This window comes from Lepisma saccharinum, chromosome 16 (assembly GCF_977018435.1).
Source record: "Lepisma saccharinum chromosome 16, izLepSacc3.1, whole genome shotgun sequence".
Lineage (NCBI taxonomy): Eukaryota > Metazoa > Arthropoda > Insecta > Zygentoma > Lepismatidae > Lepisma > Lepisma saccharinum.
Genome location: NC_139244.1, coordinates 5,529,688 through 5,556,231, shown reverse-complemented (window position 1 = coordinate 5,556,231; position 26,544 = coordinate 5,529,688). Strand labels below are relative to the sequence as shown.

The 26,544-nt window shown below is 39.6% G+C and overlaps 1 protein-coding gene across 2 annotated transcripts in view; it reads left to right on the top strand.

The window, feature by feature from the left end:
• LOC146000216 (coiled-coil domain-containing protein 170-like) overlaps window positions 1-9,366 on the top strand; it is a 101,903-nt gene extending 92,537 nt beyond the window's left edge. For both annotated transcript variants that reach the window (XM_083137613.1, XM_083137614.1), the window contains exon 15: window positions 4,897-9,366. In XM_083137613.1, the coding sequence (XP_082993739.1) occupies window positions 4,897-5,199 (303 nt within the window). In that variant the 3' untranslated portion in view covers window positions 5,200-9,366. The remainder of the gene's footprint in view (window positions 1-4,896) is intronic.
• Window positions 9,367-26,544: the final 17,178 nt, after the last annotated feature.

The following is a 26,544-nucleotide window of genomic DNA, read 5'->3' as shown; positions in this document are numbered from 1 at the left end:
ATTTTGATTCCGGTAATGCAGTTCTTGTCGAATTTATACAGGATAGCAACTGAGCTTTTTCTCCTTCCTTTTAAAAAAAGTTAATGTTTATAGATGTGAAGAGCTGATGTCACTGGTGTATGCGAGGGGTGGGGAAGCGTGGTGGCTGATGGAGCTACAGTACCTTCCGAAATTTTGAGAAAATCGATATTTATGAAATGAAAATCTGTTAATAACTTGAAAAAAACGAAAGGTGTAAATACAAACCCCTTTTAAAAACATCCTTGGTTATCATTCTTGTCTTAGAGTACAATTTTAATATTTTAATAGAGTGAAGAGCTCCAAATATACGAAATATTTTGTTGCGTATCCCACCCCCTAGAATAAGTACTCACATATATACACAACTGGGTTTTGTTAATGTTCTATTTATATTTGCAAAACCCAGTGTATGCATTGCTTGCATTATAGAATTATTTTCCTGTAAACAGTTATTACAAGCATAAGAAAACAGTTTTTCATTGTGACGTTTCAGGAGAACACACGCTCCCTTCATCAGACATTTATTTTCATTTTGACTAAAGATACAGTTGTAACAGTGGTTAGCAATTTTTTAAACAAAAAGAATCCGTTATGTAATGGATGTTGTCAATGTTGCATTGTTGCAATATAGCAACTTAACTGTGAAAAGAAGCAGTCTGTTTTATTTTTATTTCAGATAAAAAAAAAATATTGATCACATTATTTTTTTTATTTAAAATTTTGAATCCCAAATATCATCAGGTAATTCAGTCATCATTGTTTTCACAAAGTCTCTTGATGTTTTCTGGGGTGTAAGGGGTGCTCCTTCCACGTAGTGTATGCAATAGTCAACCTCACTTCCACATAGTACACCCTGGACTGCAGACTAACGAGGCTCTGGCGACTGGCCCCATGGCCAGTATAATTCTGTTTGTGTTGTCCTGTGTTTTGTCCTTATTTGTGCTGAGTGCTCCTTTACAGCCTCAGCTTTTAACAAAAGTCAGAAGATTTTAATATTTTATGATTTTTAGTTATGCAACGTTAGAGTTGTTATGTGTAACGATAAGGGGCTGGACTCTGTATAATGTGACGGGTGCAAAATAGCCTTAGTGCTGATGCACCCAAAATTTTAAAATCAAAATCAAAAAATCAAATCTTGATGTTTTCTGTTACATTAAATTTTAAAGATGGTGGCTTACTCCATTTGTGAAAAAGAAAACTCCATACTGGATCTATGTTACCATTTTCATTATTTAATTTATTCCAGTGTTCTTCTGCAATGAACGAAGCTTCCCAGACATTCAACTCTATGTTTTCCGTCAATCTTTTAAAACCCTTCTCTTTTTAATCAAATGCTTCTCTTTGATGATGTGAGTTGACAAACGTGTTCTTGGGTTTAGATTTATAATGTCCAAATCGTGTTCGTGCCATCTTATTGCCATTTTCCTTGCTGTTTGTCCTACATAATCCTTCGAACATGAACAACTTATATTATATATTCCTGTGGTTTCCACATCTGGTAGAGAGTTTCTCATTTTGAATTCATTAAATGTACATTCCAAACTTCTCGGTGATCTCCTGAAACGTCACAACGAAAAACTGTTTTCTTATGCTTGTAATAACCGTAAACTACAGGAAAATAAAAACCAGTTACATGGATAAATAAGTACTTCAGTACTTTACATCTATTTACTACCATATCTCTAGATTCCTAAGTCATGAATTATTGTTTGTGTTAAATACAAAGTGAAAAGTCCTTCAAGGATTTGTGTGTGGCTGCCAGGCATCTGTAGAAATAAATACTTGTTATGTGCTCGTTTTGTAATCAGCCCATGGTTTCCAGCTACCTGAAATTAGCGATTAGAACTAGTTAACAAAAAATGTTCAATTGCCATGATCTCTCTCGTTGACCAAGGAGAAGAATTTCATTTAAGTGTTTTAGACATATACTACGCCGTTCTTTTCAAGAGATTCATTTCTAAAATTTGTTTAAAATGTTTTTCGATTGAACATTTTCCAAATGAAAGAATCCTTTTCATATTTGCATTTATTTATTTTATTGCATTTAGAAAATAGCTTCTAAGTTTGATACACAGCAGGATATTTACACCCCTTGCTTTTTTAAAATAAATTTATTAAAATTTTATCAATATAAATAATCATACTAAGAAGACAAATATTCATCTTTGATGATTAAGATGTTCAGTCATCTACAAAAACACATTTTAAGTTCCTTCAAAATGAAATGAATGCCATTTGAAGACGACAGGGAAAGAACGTGCTTTCTCCATTTTCTTGATTTCACAGGAGAGCACGTTATTGCGTATGCAATGGATGGAAAAGGCACTTGTATTCTTGTACAATTCCTAGTTAGAAAGATGCTTCACAGAGCTATTTGACAACACCTTTACTTCAAATTGGCTAAAAACAGACAAAGCACATTCTTTCCCTGAGGTCTTCATTTTTAAGCATATTTTTGGTTCTGATTTAGATATGAGTTTGGCTTATTTTGCTTCCAACAATGTTGTGGAACATTTAGTGATAGCTTAGTCCTTAGTGCTTGCGTTTATCCTCATTGTTCAACTTTCTTACATCCTGTGGCACGTTGATGAATTTCACTTTCTTTCGTGGTTCTTTTCTCGGTTACTTAGTTTTTAAATTGAGGAAGTGAATATTGATGAACTGATTTGATAAAAATAGATTGACATAATAGAGGCATGTTTGTGTTATACAATAGAATTTCCAAAGTTCTCTGAATTGTATTTAAATATGTTTAGTACTCTTGAAAAATGCATGAGAAGTAACAAGTAGAAGAAAAGGAAGTTAAGAAGAGATAGAATTGTAAGAAGAAGGAATTCAACGAGGAAGAAAGTAGCAAGAGAAGAGGAATAGATGACAGAAAAGGAAGATAGAGAACATAAATTTTCTAGCATCATATTGATTGAAATTTTGTCTAATAACTATTGTGAGGCTCATAAGTTATTGCTTGATGAAAATTGCTGTTATCTTGTGTATTTTAACCATTACTGTTTGCAATTGCTATGATAAAAGCTCTGTTTGAAGAATCGAAATCCTCATTCAATAACTAGACACCATGGCCATGCGGTCTAATGTGTCACGTTTTGGGTTTGGGCTATGAGACGCATCCTTCCTCCTTGGAGAAGTGTAACAACTCTAATGGGTAGGATAACCCAGTCATGGATACCTACAACAACTAATGGGGGGTTCGTCATGCTGACCACGCATCTGAATGATTGCCCAACTCTGCTGAGGCATGTCGGAGTGAGGCCGGCAGTCTGTAGGTAGTCCTCTGCCCTCAAGGGCTGTTGCACCATGGGTTAAAGTTAAAATCAATAAGCAGTGCTCGAAAAATTTACCTCAAAGCTAGGCGCCAGCTCTGAAAATCAGGCGCCAGGAAACCACCTACTAGCAATTGTGCATACTACAGTATGTTTCAAAAGTCGCGCAATCCAAACTTTGAAAATCTGCATCAGAAATCGTTAAGAGATATTTTCACCGGGTTTTCTGCACTAAACTAATCCTGTAGGCTATCACTGGGTTCATAAATTTATGTTAGCATTTATCTACATAAAAGCAATTACATTATTTTTTTAAAAAAAACATTGTTAATTTGCTGAAAACATGTGAGAACTGATTTTCAACAATAAATACCAACTCTTGAAAAAATTTGAAGGGATCATTTGTTGGTGTTTGGCTGGATGTAAAACAGTTGCTTTGTGAGGTACAGCAGAAGCAGGGCATTTTTTTTGGAAAACCTCTTGCACGTGAGTGTAAGAATGAGTAGTAAAATACTCTTCAGCAATGCACACGCACTGCTCCAATGAATACGCCATGCTGAATCAATTAATAACACAGGCACAGTAGCGGCAAAAGTGAGTGAAGAGAATTCAATGTAACCAGGAGCAGCCTAGGATTCTCTCGAGAGTCCAATTTCGGCGCAAAATCTTGATTTACGATTTTTCACGTAAATGTATAGACACATGCTGCATGCGACTGTTGGCAATATTTCGACATGCTAGTGTTGCCATATACGGAGATATCTTCAAAAAATGGCACTTTTCACTCAACCCATAAAATCGCAAGTCAAATATTCATCAAATGTTGCACATGACCAATATTGGTCGCAAATGACAGACTGACATAGCATCAGTCATCAAATGTCTAATTATGACCCTTCGATAATTTCTTACATATTTTTCTTACTCAGAAGTTCATTTCTGAAAAAATTTGAATGCTGCTTTCCGTCAGTTATTAATTTATATAATTTTCTGTACGGAGTTGACTGATAATTTTAAGCATTGACAAATATCGCAATGGATGAGGCTTTATAATGCAGAAAACCCGGTGTAAATATCTCTTACGGTTTTCATGATATATATTTCCAAAGTTTGGTTTGTGTGACTTTTGAAACACTCTGTATAAGATGCTGAGCATCACGGTATTCAAAACAACGCTAAATTATTTGAGAAAGCAGGAAATAGAAGACGGAGGGTAAGAAATTGTTACTGACTCTATGGAATGTTCACAACGTTGATAAAAGAAAAATTATTTGCTAACTGCAATTTGAACTTAGAATCATCAAAAATTTCATACATATTACAGCAAAAGATCACAGTCGCCAGGCTGAAATTTTTAGTCGCCATGGCGACCGGGATTTTTCGAGCCTGTCAATAAGTATTGTTTTCATGGGATTGCAAATGCCTTCGGTTTAGAAACTAATGAACAAAATAACAGATGTGCATGCTTCCTTGTGCTTGCTTTTTGCACTAGAAGACGTTGGCTAAAACTGGATCCTGCTTGCAAAAACCATTTCTTCATTACCCTGCATGAAATGTCTCCAGATTAAAGACAAAATGGTGCCCATCTTTCTTCCAGCTCCTCAGTTTCCGAGGGACTGTCGGCAAGATTCTGGGCGTGGACTTGATCAGAACGCCGGTCCCCGACTACGAGATCATCTCTCGTCTTCAGAAGGTCGTTCAAGCCACACACGAATACACGATGGTTTCCAAGAAGTTCGACGATCCCAGGATAACTTCCATGAGCCCCACAGAGAACCTGTCTAGGACTCCGGACAGGTCACGCTACGAAGACTCGGGCTTCATCGACCCTCCGGACCTGGATGACTTGGAGGACCTCAATGGATTTTATAATAAGAGGCCCTTAAGGTCATCCACGTAGTGGATGGGAGCTGGACACAAAGTGGTTACTGCGACTGCCACCGGGCATTAATATTACTCAAGTTAAAATTGTGTTCTATGTGTGCTTGTGAATTGTTACTTGTTCAAGCATGATTGACACTGAAAGTTGTTCAAAGGAGTAGTTATCGATGCAAATACAAGACTTTGGTTATAGACAGCTGTCTGAATTTATGTTTCTGATAGAAAACAACAAAGAGAGAATACAAAGAATTATTACTAGCCTTATAACTTTGTGTGTGTGTGTGTGTGTGGTGACACTACACTCCTGCCATCTTTACCACCCTGGATTGCCCCCCACACGGGCGTAACTTGGGACCTAACTTTGGGGGGGAGCAAAATTGAACTTGGGGCTTAACTTTGTGGGGAAGGGACAGAATCCAACTTCGGAGTTAACTTTGGTGGGGGAGGGAGAATCAAACTTGGTACTTAACTTGGGGAGGGGCAGAATTCCATCCCATAAAAATAGCGTCCAGAACTATTTTTCTGAATAGCTTACATTTGCACAATCATTGATTTCATTACACATTCGCATCTTCGTGATTATCCGAAAATGGCAGAAAAGCAAAGTAAAATAAATCAATCAATCGGTCGAGTGTTCCATGTGAGCTTCACCAAACAATGAAAACAAAATCATTCCTAAGCAACCGAACACCGGCCAATTTTCAACATGGTTGCAACATTAACCGTGGCAGGAAACAGTGAAGGATTATGATGATGCAATAGAATACATGCAAGACACACTGTATAATACCCTGCAGAAACTGATGAGGCAAGATTAATAATTTGCTTCTGAGACCAAATATATATTGTAAGGTATTTGTGAGTATATTAAATTTAACTGCTCCTATCAGAGTCCCAAACTGAGTTCTACATAAGAAATTCATAGTTCTGAGTAGAGAAACAGTGTATGTGATGGACAGAGAGAGCGAATGTGGTTGTATGTAAAAGATGGATGAATGAACTTCAGATGAAATAGAAGTGAAAATTATATTTTCTATAGAATTCCCAATGCATTATATACTAGCCACATAACCCCACAAACTAATAACTATTGTGTGACTAGTGATTATAGTAATATTTGTGTGCGTTTGTAGTGTATTACAAAATATTAATATAAACACACAATATTGATCTCAATTTAGGTGTTCAATGAAAGACCCATAAGGACATAATCTATGGGAAATATGTGATAGAAATTGTTACAACTTTTCCAGAAATATTCCTCACTGCCAGATTATTACAATGAAATCAAATGTAAAAAAATTTAATTACATTCAATGTACATTATGAAGAAAAAACAAATCCAGCTTTTATTTTTTTGAATCAGCCTTTACTCAATCTTTTGTAAGAGAAACATGTCATTTAACAAAAACAATTTATTGGAAAAATATTGAGCAATTAGTCAATATCACGGCAGATAAATATAGAATTTTAGTTTAAAGGCAGAGTATCTTTTGTACAAGAAATGTAAAAACTGTTGACAATTAGTAAAATTTGTAAACAAACTGTTTAGTGTGACATCTTTAAGAGTTATAATATTTCCGAAATATTTATTAAAAACTTGAAATGTATTGTTAGCTGTAAATATTACTATCATAGTTTCTAAGTTTTGATTGCACCATGCAAATATTAGTAACATGGTTAAAACCTCTTTAGTTCAAGTGCCTAGCCTGTTTCTTACATTTAATTTCTTTCCGAGAGTACTCCATATTACCTGAGGATTACTATTTCGATCTTAAGTACAGTTGGGTTGTAACAATGCCATTGGCTTTCAATGATATCATTAAACCCAGAGTTGTCGCTAACTGTACCAAGAGGCACTGTAAATTAGACTTATTGTGTGTCCAAATTGTGACAAAATGACATATTTCATCATTTTGACACACATTATGACTGAATACTGCTTAAAGACAATTATATTCTAAAATAAAACTTTCTTATAATCTAATACCTTTATAATGCAATTAATCCAGGGGTCGAAATGGACCGGAATGTTCTGGCCTTCTCAAGCCTTCCCATTCCGTCTCATTAGAAATTGTAACGGGCTGTTCCGGCTTATTTAATCTTAGATATTTCACTGCATTTTCCTTTTCAGTGTGACCTAAATTGTTAATACTCTTTAGTAGTACATATGGCATTCATATGAGCTTCCCCTCTACGTGGAGATGCATTGTTACTGCGAGGGGCCTTAGCAGAATATGATAGCCTATATGTTGCCTTCATCTTTTTATGTCTTGTAGTTCTTGTTTTTAATATTTTATTTGTGAATTCTTATTATTTGTCATGTCTTTTGGATTTGACTGTTCTGACAAGGGTATCCTCCTGTACAAGATATTTACACAAAATCGGATTAGCTTCTTATGGTCACTTATTCTTCTTAAGTTGAGCAGATATGCTGTTGACGTTCCGAAAAATAAATCCCATCCTTGATCATATGCAAAATAACAATATGGAAATATCTTGTATTGCAGAAATTCATTCTTTTAATAAGCATTATGGAGACAAATTGTTGAGGATACCATTCACCATTTCAATCTGTTTACATTTTAAAAAGGGAAGAAAATTCCAGAATACTCGCGTCCAATGTATTTTATAGTACGAGGGTGGATCACTAAGTATCGCACAACAATTTAAAAAAAAAAAGAAGTTCAATAGGTAAAACAACATAAATTATATACATTGAAACCACATCTTTTAGCTACATTTCGACATAGGAGCCAAGTCTTTCAACACATTTTTCCCATCATGGCACTAGTTTCAATATAACCTGTTCATAGAACTCCGTCAATTGGGAATACAGCCATCTGCGCACAACCGATTGCACTTCTTCATCGGAATTGAAGTGTTGGCCACCTAGGAATTTCTTCATTGGGCCAAACAGATGGAAGTCTGAAATGTTGAACCACCCTGACAAGGTTCTGAGATGGATCCGCCGGTCGTTGAGAATTGCCTGCTCAATGGCTGTAACATTCCATTCCGTTGCAGCTGTTACTGGTAACCCGGAATAAGACAACAAGGTTCACACGGCCTCCTTGAAAGAATGTGCACCACCTGGAGATGTTGCTACGGTCCAAACAGTCTTCCCCATACACGCCCAACATTTCCCTGAGAATTTCACTATGGTTTTGTCCTTTCGCCCACAAAAAACGAACTACAGCTCTTTGCTTTTCACACGTTGATGACAATAACATGCGCGCCATCTTTGTTAAGTAGTTTACGCTTCTGCCGAAAGAGTTATACCTGATCGAACAAATGCCGTCTCTAGCCCGAACTTCAAACTATACATCTGTAAAATTTCAACGTCCCAGCCACAATAACATTGCCGGAAAAAATTGTTGTGCGATACTTAATGATCCACCCTTGTATTTCATGTTTATGTAATATTTTAATATTAGCTGTTACTGTAATACAGCATGCCATTTCACATGAGATACAAAAGAAGAAAGACAACTTCATGTAAACGAAGATAAAGAGTGCTGTTTTGTAGAAATTTCCATTTCGAGTCCTCATATAATCACTAAAACAAGGAATTACATTTTAATAATAGTTAATATCCTAAAATACTAATAATGCAGTTAATAACTTAAACAAGTAAATTATGTTTTTAATAATAATAATGTTTCTAATATCTTAGTTTTTGTAATTCATAAAATTTTTCATACTTGCAGATAGAGGCACATATGATGTCTAATTCAACATTGTGCTCTCAAAATTTATCACATTAAATCCTGGGAAGTAATTGTAAAGTTCTTTGTAAATTATGGACGTAATAATTTACTAAAGAAGGGATTTTGGATAAAGCATATCTCATATCAACTGTTAATATTTTCACGCAAGTAATGAACTTTGTGCGCTACCTATAATTTGTACTCTGATTTAATATAATTACATCATTATTGTTAAATAATTTATTTCAGTAATGGTGCAGTAGGATGTGTTTATGAAGTTACCAGAATTGCAAATATAACTGGGTGGATATTTTGTATAATATACCATTTTTAAAATGCAGTGTACATACTTTGTATAAATTCAGCAGATTTGGGAAACCTTGTAATGTTTAGAGATGCTATTTATTGCTATGATATAGCATAGGTGATTGACATTGGGTGTTCATTAAATACACAAAGTGTTTCATGCCATGTTAATAGATTGCATTTGTACATAATTTGTTAATTTTGTTTTTGTAAATAAGATTCAACTTGAAGCAACACATTTGTTCCTTATTTTATCCTCTGTACATTCCATAATGAATATCAGTGGCGAAGCGTGACATATTCACGTAGTCATCAAAAGATTCACTAAACATCAGGGTCAATCTTTCCAAGGAGGAGGGGGGGAGGAGGTACAATATTTCTCTGCGATAAATGCCAAGGTCATTTTCCATTCAACGTAAAAGCTCATACCAAAGATCTTAGTCAACATCTTCAGTCACCTGATGTCATGTGTGCTGCTTCCAACGTCCTCTGTTTACAATCTGTTTACAGCACATGTGGTTCCAACATGATGGGGCACCAGCACACTTTTCCCATGATGTCCGACATCTCAATCAAACATACGGGGAGAGGTGGATAGGCTGTGATGAACAAACTTCTTGGCCACCACGATCGCTGGATCTAACTCCTCTTCACTTTTTCGTATGGGGCCACATGAAGAGTGTTTATGAGACTCCTGTAGTGTCGGAGGAAGACCTGGTTGCACGAGTTGTGGCTGCAGCAGACACGATTCAGCACACACCAGGTATTTTTGAGCGTGTGTATGCAAACATCCTTCAACGCAGGTACGTATCCAAGGGGGGGGGGGGCTTAGGAGGCTCAAGCACCACCCCGAAAGTTTTTGGTTTACACTAGATAAAATTAGTTTTTTTTTTTTTTTTTTTTGTTTCTTGTGCTGTTAAGTAAAATAATGTGATCATAATTTAAGGAGAGAAATAATTATCGAGGCAAGACGGAGAATGTTCTGTAACCCTGTTATTCTTAATAGCACATATCCAAGGTGGAGATTAGGTGGCCCAGGAAATTTTTCAGTTTACACTAGATAAAATTAAGTTTTTGGCTTCTTGAAAAATGTGACAATAATTTAAGGAAAGAAATGCTTATCATGTCATAACTGAGAATGTTTTATAACCCTGTTGTTCATAATCTTGCACGTAAACTTTTCTTGCACTTTCGGTGTTGTCGCAGCAAACTTGAGCACTATATAGAGACTTGTCAACATTTGGAAGCTTCACAGGGAATGTTCTTGAATAAGAGGAGTCTAACTACTGGCAATATTTACGAATCGATTTATCTGCAGAGCGTTGTAGAATATAATGAAGGTATAAATATGCGGCTTCAATTTCCCGGTTGATCTGTACAACAGAATCAGTTAATGAGACTTCAGAGGAAAGTATGACAATTCATGCAGTCAATTAGTGATCAGTCAGAGTCCATTGGTTGCTTTATAAGATCTAGTGATTCGAAAATGAAAAGGACTAAATACCATAAAGTAACGAAGTTTACTACTAGTTCCAGTTTTGGTCCGAAGCTGAAGACATTGACAACAGCGGAACTTGAGAGCTTCAGTGTAGTGCTAGTTCGGGTAGAGGGCTGAAGAGATCGAATGTGTGTGTGTGTGTGTCTCTGTCTCTCTCTCTCTCTCTCTCGCTCTCTCTCTCTCTCTTTCGCTCTCGCTCTCTCTCAAGCAGAGACTGAGGCTGTGTGAAGTCGGAGGCCGACCTTGAGCTTGGAGGCTGAGCCACTGTGAGGCTGAGTTGGAGTTCTCAGGCTATGTGAGGTCAAAGGCCGTCTTTGTCCTTCAGAAAGGAAGCCCGCCTTCTACCAGTTGTTGATATGAGCCATGCCAGAGGTGATTTTGGCCTCGTGGGCAGGTTGCATTCCTTTATTTGGCACCTCGCTTGGCTCTCTGTGATGTAGGGTGCAGTCTGTTCCTTTTTCTCTGTTTTACTTCCGTCAGATGTTATGTCGAGTGTATTCTGGAAAGAAAGTCCGTAACTTCTGGACCATGTAGAAACCACATTCAGAAATTGTATAGTCGTTGTCGCGTGCCTCCTGGAAGGGAAAGTATGCTCCTGTTCTCCACCTCTGTTAGGAAACACGAGCACAGCAGACTATAACTGAGGTGCTTATGTTCTGAAGAAAGTGAAAATATAGACACGTTCCATACCCCTCGTAAAATTCTATGTTAAATCTAACATGATTATTAATATTGTTTTATCTTTAGCCCCTTCTCTTAACACACAGGATTTCCCATGAACTGTAAAAGAAATTGGCCAACTTCTTGTCAGCTCAGACCAGAGATGCCAAGATTCTGTAGGCCGGGCCTCATGAAGCCCAGCCTCAGCCTCCAGAAGCCTTGCGAGGCTGAGGCCGTGTAATGACGAGGCCGAGTTGGAGGTCGGAGGCCGAGAAGAGAAAGAGAAGAGAAAGTAAGAAGATGTTGCATATGTACGTAGACATTTCAGTGGATATTGCAGACTCTACCAGGACCCGAATCATAGCTCTACCAACTGAGCCACTGAGCCATACTTGACTTCGACTGATTTTTCGTTAACATTTCTATATAGTACATGTCCGGTGTATACGAAATCGTAAGATGTTGCCTGTATAGTGAGCGACATTCCCACCAGTTGAGGATAAATTTCTATTCTGTGGTCAACGAGATCTACCACTTCGAGGTGACGATGACAGTGGCCTACTAAGGGAGATTTCACACCGTGTCCCCTGAGGATTTCACAAATCGAAAGTATGTTTGTGCGCCCCTTTGTGTGAAACACTGCTGTTGATTGGCTCATTCCAAACGACATGTATCGCGTGTCACTTCGGTCAGAAATCTTCCTAAGTCTTGAAGATGCAACTCACAAGGATGTTAAATTAGGGCTTTGTTAAGGTTAGGTACTATGGGAGGCGACACCACCCTAAAGGATAATATCCAAACCTGCAGGAGGAACGCATCTTACTTAAGTCTCCAATATGATAAAAACTTCTGGTGAGTTAATTTTAAAAAAATGTGTCCGAGATGAAGAGTGGCGTGCCCAGGATTTTCGGAAGGGAGAGGAGTTACGCATACTATTTTTGGTGGTCAGTTCTCATTTTGCCATCTTTTCCTGCCTTTGACATTCTTTTTTTTTACAGAATATATGGTCAAATGGGGTTGTGATCCCACCAACCCTCCCTTGGGCACGTCACTGGAGATAAATGAGTAAGCATTTGTTCATATTCGGTACAAATGTGTTGGGTACAACACATTAGATGTGTTGGGAACGGAAGGGATTTCACTGTTCATTAATTGTTTCGCGATCCAGTTGTATTTTATATAAGGGTGATCCATAAAGAACGCCGGATTTGAATGCTATAAATGAAATTTATTTTTGAAAAAAAAAAAGCACAAAACACATACCATTCTCTTCAGGAGATATTAAGGTTTAAACATTGAAAATAATATCGGGCATATGCCCCCCCCCCCCTTACTAGCCCTACACGCAATCACTCGGTCCATGAAATTCACCATGATCCGATCACACATTTCCCCATCAAGTGTGTTGAGGACACGTCGAATTTCTTGCTTAAGTTCCAACAAATTTCGGGGTTTGTTCTGGTAACCTTGTGACTTGGTGTACCCCCACAAGAAAAAGTCACATGGTGTCAAGTCACAAGATCGAGGTGGGAAGGTTTGGTCTCCTCGCAACGAGATTATTCTGTCCGGGAACTTCTCATGCAGTAGATTGATTGTTTCTCCTGAAGTGTGGCAAGTTGCCATTGATTGTTGGAACGATACATTTTCGATGTTCATTTGATCCAAACGAGGCCAAAGAAAATCAGTTAGCATTGCACGGTAACGAATTCCATTCACTGTCAGAGCATTTCCTTCTTCGTCTTCAAAAAAGTAAGGACCGACCAAACCCCCACTCCAAATCCCACACCAAACCGTAACTCTCTGAGGATGCATTTCCTTTTCCTGAATCACTCTTGGGTTCTCAGATCCCCATATTCGGCAATTCTGCTGGTTTACGAACCCGGTTAAATGAAAACGAGCTTCATCGCTGAAAATGATGCTCTTTGCGAAACCCTCGTTCTCTCGTTCCCTTTCAAGGATCCAGTCAACAAATTGCCGTCGTTTTCCATGATCCGCTGGTTTCAGTTCCTGCGTTAACTGCACTTTGTATGCGTGCAAGTACAGATATTTCGTCAAGATTCTTTGCATTGTTGTTGGCGCCATATGAGCACGACGGCGATACGATTTTGCAGGACTCACAGCAACAGAATCACGCACAACAGCAACGTTTGCTTCACCCGGAGACTTCTAGGGCGTCCAGGGCTTTTGATGTCTTGAGTTGATCCAGTTTCTTCAAATTTCTTGATGAACCTACGAACAGTTGATTCGTTCTGTGCATGAAGATGACCAAGTATCGTACGGAGTTTCCGAACAGTCACCGCGAAACTTTCACCATTCTCGTAGTGCGCCTTGACAATCAAAACTCGCTGTTCCTTACTGTACATTTCCATGGCGTTAACAACACACACAAACAGTAGAACAACTGAAATGCTTCTCAACACAAAACCTCAATGATAACTGATAACAACAATCGCACAAACAATGCTGCCAACCAAACAAAAAAAATATGGCGTCCTTTTCAAATCCGGCGTTCTTTATGGATCACCCTTAGAAGACTTACTTTGTTTCGTGCCGATATATGACAAGACTGTGGAAGCTGTGACAGACAGTGCGGAACACTTGCGAGTGCTTAGGTCTGAATCTGAACAATTTGGTGGGTTTCGGCTTTTATAATAGCTGCAAACATGGGAGGACAAGACACATTAGTGGTGTTCAGGCTCGGATCAGAGAGAAATATTCGAGAACTGTCTGCGTCCAGTTCGCACCACAGTTTGAATCTCGCGTTGTCGAGTGGATTGTCTATCCCGTCACTCACGTGCATGTATAACAGTTTCGTAAAAACACTCAGACACCATAGATGTTTTGATGTTTGATGAGAAGAAATGGACAAACACACATACTGTGATGGTTCCTGCAAACATTAATGCATGGAAAAAGAGGAGTCGAGTGGTAAAAAAATGTTCAGATTTCACATTCTGATTAAAATGACAGCCTTAAACAGTGGCGACAATTTAGAGGATAGTTGCTCCACCACATTATGGCCTCTTAATGCTAAGCCTTGTCTACCAAGAGAAAGTAAACTATCTCCCTCCCTCCCCTTTTGGAACCCAATTGCCACCACTGGCCTTAAACATACAGTTGCGAGGTTCTATCTATACCCCTTAAAAAATGTGTTCAGCCCCCCTCCCCCCGAAAGGAATTCCTGGATAGGTGCCTGCTTCGAAGGTACACTGTTTACAACGAACTTCAGGGTCGCCACATCGAGCAGCTCTTGTAGTGACGCAGGTACAGTCCAGCCAAGGGAAACGAAACTAGCTGGAAAGTGCGATTCCAAACGCGAGCGGGGAAGCAGGTAGGACACTCATCAAACTACCCTGTGGCATTTTGGTTGCATGGGTTCGTTTGTTGTGTTTATGACTGCTTGCTGTGTTGTGTTTGTCTCTTACAATTCGTAACAAACAGTTTCGAAGTGGAACAAAGAAAACTGTGTCGTTTTGGTGCCTGTTGCACATTCTACAAAACACCATCGCAATGCCACAAAGCATTGTTACTACATTTTCTTTATTATATTTATAATATATACTATGTATAACACATACTATTATTAGGAAGAGTGAATACTCTTCTGATTACTGCTGTCTACATTTGTGCAAATTATAATATTTACTAAGGAGATCAATTTAATTGAATGATCTAAAATAAAGCTACTGGTTTACAATTTTACAAACAAGTTTATCTACTAATGTGACGTGATGAATACTTTCCTGATATATTCTGTTTGCTTATATAGTACATGGATGGCTATATTTTCCATTCTGTACCCTTACATAATTCGTAAACATCTCTACGTATTTTGGCGGATGTTAGTACGTTTGAAACTTCATTGTTGTTTCCACAGCAGACCATTTTCACCGAACCTGCTTCCTGACCCAAGTGCCGTCACCCCTATTTTGCCAATGAACACGTCCAGTTGGCGCAAGCGCACTTCCGTCCGTGGTCTCATCTAAGGCAGCCAGACAGTAAAGCAGGAGATGTGAAATTATGTGATCATGCCTTCTGTGTTGTACCAAAACGGTACGTTTCCGGACATGGTTCCTTATCGAAACTTGATCTACTAAGTTCCCTCTACAGCCCCTAGAAGTGTGTAATAGTAATTTTGAATCACCCTGTATAAATATAATTCCTCATTGTGAAAAGAAAGTACTGATCTCATATATATTCATCAGAGGCGAGGCGTCTGGTCATCGGGAGATGCGGCGATGACCAAGCAAAATACTAAAAATATTGCATTTTAAATATTTTAGAGAAGAACTAAAATCAATAATAATAATAATAAGTCAGGATATTCGCATATTTGTGCGAAATAAGGCAAGCGACAGCATGAAACAGCTCGAAATACGCAAGAGATTCGCAAAGTTTAGCACATCGAAATGAGAGCCAGGTACTACCCCTAGCACCAAACCCTCACGCGAAGTTTCCTATTGAAGGCAATGGTGTTCAACGGCCCAGCTCATCGCGGAATGGTGCGAATCTCTGGTCTATGCCGGTGCCGAGAACAGCCGAACTCTTCCGAACAGGCAGACTCTAGGACAAGGTCCACCAACCTCTACTTTCCCCCACTCTTGAAGGTCTGGGTCATAACAGGCCTTTTTTCAGTCCCCATCCCCAAGTTTACAGTCACACGATAGAGTTTTCTCTGGAGTAATCAATATTCTTCCGAGTGTCGGGTGGCGTGCTCAAGGAGGGGTTGGTGAGGGTCATAATCTCTGCTTAGGCTCAATATAAAAATAAGAACGTCAACGGTATAGAAAAAGATGGCGGAAAAGAGGAAATGGTTACTAAAGAAAAGTACGTGTAACGACCCCTGGCACGCCACTGCGAATGTCCGCTGTATTTCCACTTGTTAAAGGGAAAAACATATATTGAACGATGTATTCATATTTAATAATGGGTTGCCTACATGAACTGAGAGATGTGAAATTATGTGAGCTTGTCATCTGTATAGTACCAAAATGGTACGTTTCCGGACATAGTTTCTTTATCAAAATGGAAAGTTTTTATTAAAAAAAATAAGTTTAGGAAATATATATTAATGACACTAGGTCACTGAAAATACTGCATATTTATTGGAAAATACTGCTTATTTAAGCCCTTTTTGTTTTCTGTTCCACCTTTCTGACAATCTTATAGCTCTTGATTGATTCGGTTTATTCTTACTTCGCTTTTCTGTCAATATTGGCTAGTTGCGAGGATGAGTGATGATATGATGAAATTGATGAAGGGACAGTCACAAAGAACACCCATGCCCAGGCCAGGATTCGAAGCGTGGACCCCTGGCGTCGTAGCATGGTGTGCTAACAAAAATTCTTTCAATTTTAGGAGATATTTTAGTAATGAAGTTTACGTTCTGTGACCTCGCAGTTTAATCTGTTTTTTCTGGATTTTGAAAACTCACTGAACTAACTTTTTGGAGCATGTGGTATTTCTTCTTGGTATAATAATCAACTGAATTTCATTTCTTTTATCGACTATTGATATTTAGGGTGTGAGACTTGGTCCCTTACATTGAAAGAGGAACATAAATTGAGAGTATTTGAAAATAAAATCCTTAGGAAAATATTTGGACCTAAAAGGGATGAAGAGACAGGCGAGTGGAGTACATAATTTAGAACTATATAATTTGTATTCACGTCCAGATATTATTAGAATGATTAAATCAAGAAGACTTAGGTGGGCAGGCCATGTAACGAGTGCACTCACGGTCCCCGAAATGACGTGTCAATCATACCCCGGCACGGGGCCAAACGTCGTTATGTGTACGGGAAACCGGTCGTGACTCACGGTCCAGTTATCAAGTTCGGTACTGAGACGGTCGTTTATTGTCATACTATTGCGAGGCGGAGATTAATACCTTGGAAAGTTACACTGTTTTGTTTACCTTTGATATGTAGATTCGAACAATCATAATACACTAATAGCATAATATCTGGTACCTGAAAAACGTCAAATAACAACACTGACGAACGGTAAAAAGTGAATATATATTGTAACAACAAAAATATTGCAATCAACAACTGTTTACAAAGCCTCCTCACTCTCACAACATTCACTCTATCTCTCTTTCACACACATGAGGTATTTTTACATGTGAAGTATGGATACAAATCATGGATCTCATTAACATATCATTCCTTTTAATTTTTAAACCTTTATGTGAATTTAGGGCATTTGTCTGCCAGCTCCTGTGCTCTTTTAAATTAACTTAAGTGCCAGCCCTCGGAAAGCGGTTAACTAAGACAATTGGGTCGGCGTGGTTAAATCTTTCGTTCGAATGAACGTATGCATCGAGTCGTAATCACGACATTATACAAGTTTCTCGGACGGGGGTATTACACATAAGCCTCTCTCGTCCAATGAGAACAACTACACAATTACATAGGGATGCAAAAACTTAATTGGCTCCAGCTGCCGGAATACACTAATCAATCGTCGGCGCGAGCAAAAATTACCTTAAAAACCACTATGCAACAAATAATACTATTTCACGCACACGACCTTGCAATAAAAACAACTACGCTTTCCACAATTAAAAAGGACTCATCAGTCAACTATTGACAAATTAAATGGCGCGACGGGGCGGTCGGTTACACAAAAAATGGAGCACACTTTGACAATTTACACTAACTATTAAAGAAATGAAATGGAGCTTCTAACGCTGAATGCAGACAATTAAATTAGAACATCTGAACATGAAATTACCCTTTTTTATAACAATACCAAAAATTATCAGACGCGGGGGTTAGATTCGGGGTTTCCTGAGTAACTTTGCGAATAAGTGAGACTTCGGCGTTAACTGTACGGTGTTGATACTAACGACGCACGTTTACATGTACATGAGACCCTCTGAAGTATACTGTACCAGACTCTGCTACATGGCGTGGTTATTCATCTCTCCTGGACGCGGGACTTGCACACGGTTCCTTTGTGGCGAAATTGTCCTCCGAGGTCGATCGCGACGAGGAATAATTGCGACGACATGGTGTACTTGCACCTCCTCAGTACTTCGGGCGTTCCTCTTGTCACTAGCGTCGGGTGTACGTGATCACGCGCCGGTTCGGAATATCTCTAGTGTCGGGCATCAATTGGACGTCGATCTGCAATCATCTCTCTCTGGTGCCGGGCTTCGTTTGGGCGTCGTTCTGGTATCATCCTTCCCTCTCTTTCTTTGGTAACTAGCTTCGGTTGGAACGTCGATCTGGAAACGTCCTTCGGGCTTTGGTTGGGACGTCGATCTGAAAGCGTCCTTTGGGCTTTGGGCAGTGTTTGGTTTTGGCGTCGTCTGACTGGCTTCGGCGTCGTTGCAGGCGTCAGGGAAGCGACGCCCCCCCCTTCTCTATCTTCTTTAGCCCTCCATCCTTATGTAGTCCACGCTTGGCAAAAACAAATCACCGCGTAATCTTCACCAAAATAAGGCGCACACTGGTAACTCCCTATCCGCAAGTCGCTCACAGTACGTAAGGAAACAAAGTTCACGGACACAAAACAATAATCACGCGAGAGTGTAGCGCGGAGATGCTCTCTCGGTGAAATCCGGGTAAAAACTGTTTCGGGGATGGTAGCACCGCATATATATAAGAGATTCGAATTCTTCCGTTGAACAGGACGCTCTAGTGGCTTGGCTTCGCTTTCTCAGGGGATGGAAATGACCTCTGTCCATTGTCTTGAAAGGCGCGGTCGGCGACGCGTCCTGGATCCTTGCAGAGTTATGCTCCAGCTGGTTCTCCTGGTCATCCGTGAACATGGGTTCGAACGCCTGCTGCGACTCGAGCCCGGTAGCGGCGAAAATAATCTTTCCTTATCTCCGCGTTGGTGCAAATATGTCATGTTCTAGGCGGCGGCTGTCACTCAAGAAAAACTCGTCCCCAACTCCCGACGTCTGGCTCGGATACAAGTTTATTCACAAAATAAATCAAACCTCACACTTTCATGTTTGTGCATAAAATGAATATTGTCAGTAATGTCAGCTTGTCACGATATTTTAGCGTGTATATCGTGTCAGCGATATATCGTCACGATATTTGGCGATATATATCATGGAAACGATATATCGCCGATATCACGATACTGAAAAAAATATCGTATCGTATCTTGTAGGTTTACAAGGACCTTCTTAAGAATGCTGCAGAATCTATAGAAGCAAAGACGCTTACTGCAGACAAATCGTTCTGCGGTGAGATTACAATATTACTCAGTGAAGCAGAATTTACTTAAACAGGAAAATTCATTGTACTAGGGACGTTGAATATATAAGTTTCGCTGTGCTATAAAATATTGTATAAAGCAATGCCATTAAAAAGAAGCACATGGTTGACAAGCGCCATCCTTCGTCTACAAGGAACAACAATCGATTCGTTATCAGACGTGAAGGCGCATGCGCTCAAGGGCGAAAAGTAAATGCTTGTTCGGAAAACGCGGGCTCGCGTCATAAGGAGTTAAGAAGCATGGATGCTAAGGGCGTTCTGCTTATGGACTTTTTGGAACGAGGAAGAACAATTAATGCTGACCGTTATTGTCAAACATTGGATAAACTGAAAAACGCAATTCGACATAAGCGACCAGGTCTCCTGTCAGCTGGTGTCATTCTTCTTGACGATAACGTTTGGCCCCACTCAGCAGTGCAAACAGAACACAAAATTGAAGAATTGGGGGTGGGAACAGCTGCCCCACCCTCCATACAGCCCAGATTTAGCACCGAGTGATTTCCATCTTTTTCCGGTGTTAAAGTCTGAATTGCAAGGTTACCGTTTCGAAACAGATGAAGAAGTGAAGCTGACTGTGAGAATAGTGCTCAATAGCCAGAGCCCTGATTTTCTTGCAAAGGGTATGGACAAATTGGTGCAACGGTGGGACAAATGCCTGAATCTGTATGGGGATTATGTGGAGAAGTGAGGAAGGATCCTCCTACACATGTATGTATAGTTTTCTAATGTATCTTAAAAATATTTTTTTACAGCATACGGAAACTTATATATTGAACGACCCACGTAGTCAGTATTTGTGACAGTGGCCTTGGAATAGATAAGTAAATAATTAATTGATCGCAACAGCATTTGCTTTTCTGTCTTCTAAAGGATTTAGTATATTGATATTTGGAATTACAACTTTCTCATAAAACTCACTAAAATCTGCCTTCGACATATCAACTCGCTTAAAATCTTCCAGCGCAACAGCTCCGCACATAGGGTTTTCTGCTGTACCGACGATATATCGCGATATCAAATTTCCGATATCGTCCATCTCTAGTTATGACCTCCACCAATCCACCCTTGGGCACGCCACTGCCTCCCCTTCATGTGTTTTTTCTGTGCCAACCGAAGTAAAATAATACTCCCATAAGCATAATGCTAAGTTCTCTCCTTCTCCTACAACCATCTAGCTCGCCGAGGGCAGAGCTCGGTGCGGGAGGAGCAGTTTCGAGTTCTCGCGTCTGGTTGCCCTTAAATGAAGTGTGTAATACAGAGCATTCCCTGACATTCGCTACGAGACTCGGCGGCAAGCGGCCCGGCATCAGCGCTTGTCTTTACCGGTGAACGGGGTCCGCAACAGTCGCTAAAGTCGGCTATTGAAATTACAGTTTTCATATTGTGTACTAACCTTGACTACAGAAGGTGTTGAAAATTATGTCCCTCTGCTGCAACACATTCCTGGCACCTCCGAAGGAAATTGGCATTTACACGTGCAAGTTCGTCTACTATAATCCTCCCGATTTCTCGTACAATACTCTCTTTTAACTCACGGATGGTGTGCGGATTGTCTTTGTATACTTTATTTCCCCATTTTTCTTTCCACTTTTATTCAGAACTGACCCTGTTACTCTAAACTTTTTTGCGAGGTTTAATATAGTGGTCCAGTGTGGAACGGGAACATCAGGAAATTTCGTTGCAAAACGTCGTCGCACTTCTCCACAATTCCTCTTTCCGAAGTAACACTCGACAAGATAAATCCTTATTGTAATGTAAACTTTTGTGGTGCCATATTAAGCCACAATCTTCAACACACGAACACGACACAACACAACTTCCGAGGGAGGATTATACTGGCGTCAGTCTGCAACGTCAACAGAAGGGGAAAGAGAGCGAAGGCAGGGAGAGCGAAAGAAACAGACTGTAGCGTGCGACTGTCGCGGACCCGTTCACCGGGAAAGACAAGCGCTGACGCCGAGCCGCTTGCCGCCGAGTCTCGTAGCGGATGTCAGGGAATGCTCTGTAGTTAATAACAATTAACAATATAGAATAATTTTATATTTCAGTACACTAACTGAATAAAATGTAAAAAGTAATGGAAAACGGCTGCGTTGGATCAGTGGCGTGTCCAAGGGGGGTTGGTTGGGGTTATAACCCTCCTTTTGGCCCAGTATTCCTAAAAAAAAAAAAAAAGGTAGGAAAATATGACTAAATGAGGGCTGACTACCAAGAAAAAGTATACGTAACCCCTCCCTTTCGAAAATCCTGGGCACGCCACTGTGTTGGAATGAGGAGCAAGTTCTCCGAAGGGCATAATAATAATATAATTTCGAATACAATTGGTTTATTTCAATTACCTTACAATAGTTCTTATTGCATGATAATCATAACCACGGTAATAATAATAATAATAATTTGTTCTATTCAAGTTTATTAAATAGCCCGACCCCCCTTCCCCCCACAAACATTCCTGGCAAAGGCCATGATTTTCTGACACAAACAAGGAATTTTCCTTTTTTGCAGTTTAAATTAGAATCTCTGTAAATGCTATGAAAAAGTTCTGATTTGTCTGGGAAAACTGTCGCCCTGAAACTTGAAGCCAGATAACGTGCCACGTCCAGAAAGGAAGGTTCGATTCGTCATACGAAGCACATTTCAATCTTTCAGATCTCGCTTTAAACTCTGTATGCAGTCCCGTTAACGATAATCCTACCAGCCCGTAAATTTGGCTTTGGAACACACTTTGCTGAATTTGTTGCTTTGCGTAGGCACGGGCCGTCACGTGTTCGAGGTTCTGCACGATGAAGCAGTGCTGACAACCCTAACTTCTTTCCCCTGTGACCATAGGCGCAGACTCCATGGGTCTTGGGGGGGCTCGAGCCTCGCCAATGTTAACGATGTGGGGGCAGAGCCTCCTAAATAATTTTGCTTGAGAGGATCTAATGTATTATTTTGCTTCTCTTGTAAATTTTACTCTGAATTGTGCAACATGAACTTAACTTTAAATAAACATTTGAAATGTTCTAAACCATCAACTTTCGGGTAGGGTCTATGACCGGAGACAGCAAAACACATGACTTATTACTATATACTAAGTATATAATTATGAGTATTGTTAACATTTTTACTAAAAAGAGTTTCAAAAGACGATGTGCATGAACTAGGGGGGTGGATGGGACGTTCGGGCTACAAATGGCTCTCACGTGACATTCAGAACGAGATCATTTGACATTTTGCATTCGAACTGTAAATGACAATTTTAATATTTTTGAGGAATTCATGGGCTTTGACGAGATTCCGAACACTGAGGCCAAAACTTAAAAAAAGGGAGGGAGTCAGTCATTCATTAATTTATTTCAGTGAGCAGAGCCCCCCAATAATTTTGACAAGTCGGCGCCCCTGCCTGTGACTAATACAGATTTACAGCGTGCGTTCCTGGGATGGGATCGTACATTTGGAGTAACGTGAAATGTGTTTCGCTTCGCTACTCGTGTTCCCATGTGATTTTGTAGACGTGTTCAGGTTTGACAGGATCATAATTGTCATATGCTTTATTTTACTAATAATTGTTTCGAAGGTATTTCTGGGAAGGAGGTGGCGAGAATGAGATAGATCTCGAAACAGTCGATTGATTGAAATGAAAAGTTTGGGTGCGTTAGCACCTGGGCAATTGGCCCACCCGTCATATTACACGGGGCCAAGCCCCTTACCATATCTAAAATAAACACGTGTGTCTGAGGACTAGAATCTCCTTGGATTTGATACTGCTTTGCGTATCACTGAAGCTAAGGGTTCTGGGTTCGAATCCCGGTATGGATGTATCGTGCTTATTTGCCTTTAATTTCATTCGTCCTCTTGTTTATATTTTTGGTTTCACGTACCTACTTCTCTAGGTTAAGCGTGACGATGAACTTGTGGCATATATTCTAACTTGAACTGCCGACCCCCATAGCGGAGTGGTTAGCAGAGCACGCTACGTCATCAGAGGGCCCGGATCGAATCCTTGGCATGTGTTTTCTTTGTGAGTGTCCCTTCATAAATTTCATACTATCACCACCCATCCTCATCGTCACGATTAGCCAAAATAGGCAGAAAAGCGACGCTAAATAACAAAAATGAAATCGAACCTTGAGCTCTTGGGCGAATCTTTTTTACCACATCCTCATCGTTGCTATTAGTCTTGGAAGTGAGCGGCGACATCAATTGGTTTATATGGGCTTTGTGTTATTGTCCGTGTACGGTCTTACTTGTAGGGGCTTTCTTGAAGACGAGTTGGAAACACTGTCCGAATGTGCAGCACCAGCTTTGCACGTAAGCGAGTGTCGCCTCGTTCGTGCAAGTTCCTTGCTTTTTGTTGCGAAATGGACAAATTCGGTGCTATTTGAAGCCAAAAAACATCTAGTTTTGTTTTAGAAGTGCTCCGTATTGTTTCGGTTTGTAGTGTTACTCCAAGATTGCGTTTGTGAAGCGAAAATTACGATTGTTCAGGAGGGGTCGCTGTCTGCATCGAATGGGTAAGTCGATGATATTGCATTAACCTTTTATGTTTTGTAGTAAGTGTGTAGTGAGAACTTGTTTAACTAACAAGATTAGCGTGTTATAAATGAACGTGTTCGCAGGTGGAATGATAAACGAGTAACATATCAGAGATTCAAGACGTAGCGACTGGTTAATTTGACCGAGAATAGCGGACAAGGTGGGGGTGTGAATTCTTGTCATGCGACTTCCACAGTACGTTTCTGAACTAATCTCGGTTGAAATAGATTAGAATAGTTCTGTTTAGCTCAGATTAGGTCCAGTACACCTTCATGGTGTAGTGGTTAGCATAACGCACTGCAGAATAAACACTGCTCAGTAGTTTTTTCTGTACTCCCGCAAATGAAATATCCAGAATACTGTAACGTATGTAACCATTAACGACGCCAGAGGGGTGGACAGGCCCCCCCAAATATTCATGTAGCCCATTCACTTTTCCTGGTCAAGGCCGTGCCAAAGGACTGCACTATTCCGCCACCACAAATGTCGGTGTTTTGAGAAAGTATGAAATTGGTAACCAAAATATTTTTTTAGAGAGAAAATTTTGTTCTAATTAAGCATTCAAAATATAATTACGTTGTTGTGAAAGCGTATGTTTTACTAACTTGCTTGTGGTAGACTCGAAATCGTCACCGAAAGTTCAAGGTTCGAATCTCTGTCTGAGGATTCCTTTGCTAGCGTTCTCTTCATTCGCTTGCGGGCGAAATTGGTTGTGTGCAACCCCTCAACTCAAGCGCAGAGATTTATATTAATTAAATATTTCATAATTACAAGTAATCATGTACTTTTGTCACAGAAGATGTAAATGCTGTCATTGCACTGCCACACGTTTTTCACATCTTTCCGAGAAAGTGGAAATTTTGCTTTGATTGTGGCGGCGATTAGGAGGGCGACTGCCCCCACCACCACCACTTTTCGTCACTTGTGCCCCAGCACTATCCTAAACAGGGTTGGCAAAGTTTGTGACTTTTTTTAAAAAAGAACAAAACAAACTGTTTTTTTTGTTTAAAACATTTTTTTGTTTTAAACAGTTTTAAACACGAGTTAAAAAAATGTTTTAAACATGTTTTAAACAAAATAAATATTTTCCCAGTAAATTATAGCTAAAATCGTTAAAGAAAAAGTACTCATTTTTATGCCTTCATAGTCATATGCCCTAAAATTAAAAATCTTTCTCCCGTGACGTCAGAACATAATGTTGGTCAAGTGTTGTGCGATAAGTGAGAACCGTAAACCACGGATTAATTGACACAGATTCAATGAAAAGACAGGGTTGCCAAACAAAAAAGTTATCACAGATTATAAAATATCAAGTACCGAAATGTGTTTTAAACACTTCTAAAAAAACATGTTTAAAACACATTGTTTTAAACGTTTAAAACATTTGTAGAAAACAAAGCCGTCTGTTTTAAACGTTTAAAACAAAGTGTTTTAAACAGTTTTGTTTTAAACATGCTAACCCTGATCCTAAACCTTACATACAAAGGGAAATATATTCTTTGCCCCCCATATTTAGCGCCTTGCTCCCCCTCTGTTTTGGAACCCAATCGGCGCCACTTATTATGAAGATTGTGTTTAATATGAACGTTTTCTGTTGTTTTTTAGATTGTGGAAATGTGTTACGTCGAAATAATGGGTGGTTTATCATATCACAGTGTCCTTCCTAGCAGTAATTTTACGTTTTTGTTACGTTAGGGTCTTAAGTTTGAAACCGCACGTTTGGCATGCAGTGGCGGCGATTGGAGGGGCGTGGAGGCAATCCCCCCCTTTTTTTGCCATTTTTGCCCCCCCCCCCCCTGTAGCCTCTTAATGCCAAGCTTTGTTCACCAAGAAAAGTAACCTGTCTTTGCCCCCACTCCCAGTTTAGCACCCATTGGCTACCGTTGGTATGCACCGGTATATCTTTCCTTTCAAAAAATTGCTATGATATGATATTCCAAATTCTGAAAAATTACATCTGCTTTGAATTCCTTGTAAAGCATTCACGTGAATCCTTGTGTGGTTTGCTTTCGTCATTGTGTAGATATTTGCAACAGCTTCGTGACTACGTAAGCCTATTTCCCATCATAGATATCGACATCAACGGATGCAACCCACACGATAATTCTAGGGGTGTGCGTGACAGATTTTTTTTTGTCGGGACGGGAAAGATATTCAATTTCCCGATGAAGTCTGGAAAGTTTTGGGACGGGGAATGTTCGAAATTTCCCGAAGCACTAGAAATCTCGAATTCTACACGCCATTTTCACCTTAAGTCATTGTTTTTGCATTTATGGAATACAAACTAACAATTTCCGATAAGTTCCAGACAGTCACAATGCAGGAAACGTCGAGAATTAACGACTTTTTAAAATTACCATTCGGTCCCGAGAAGTCATTTCCCGAATTCGGGACGGGAATTTTCTTTTCCGATCCCGGTCCCGACTTTTCCGGAT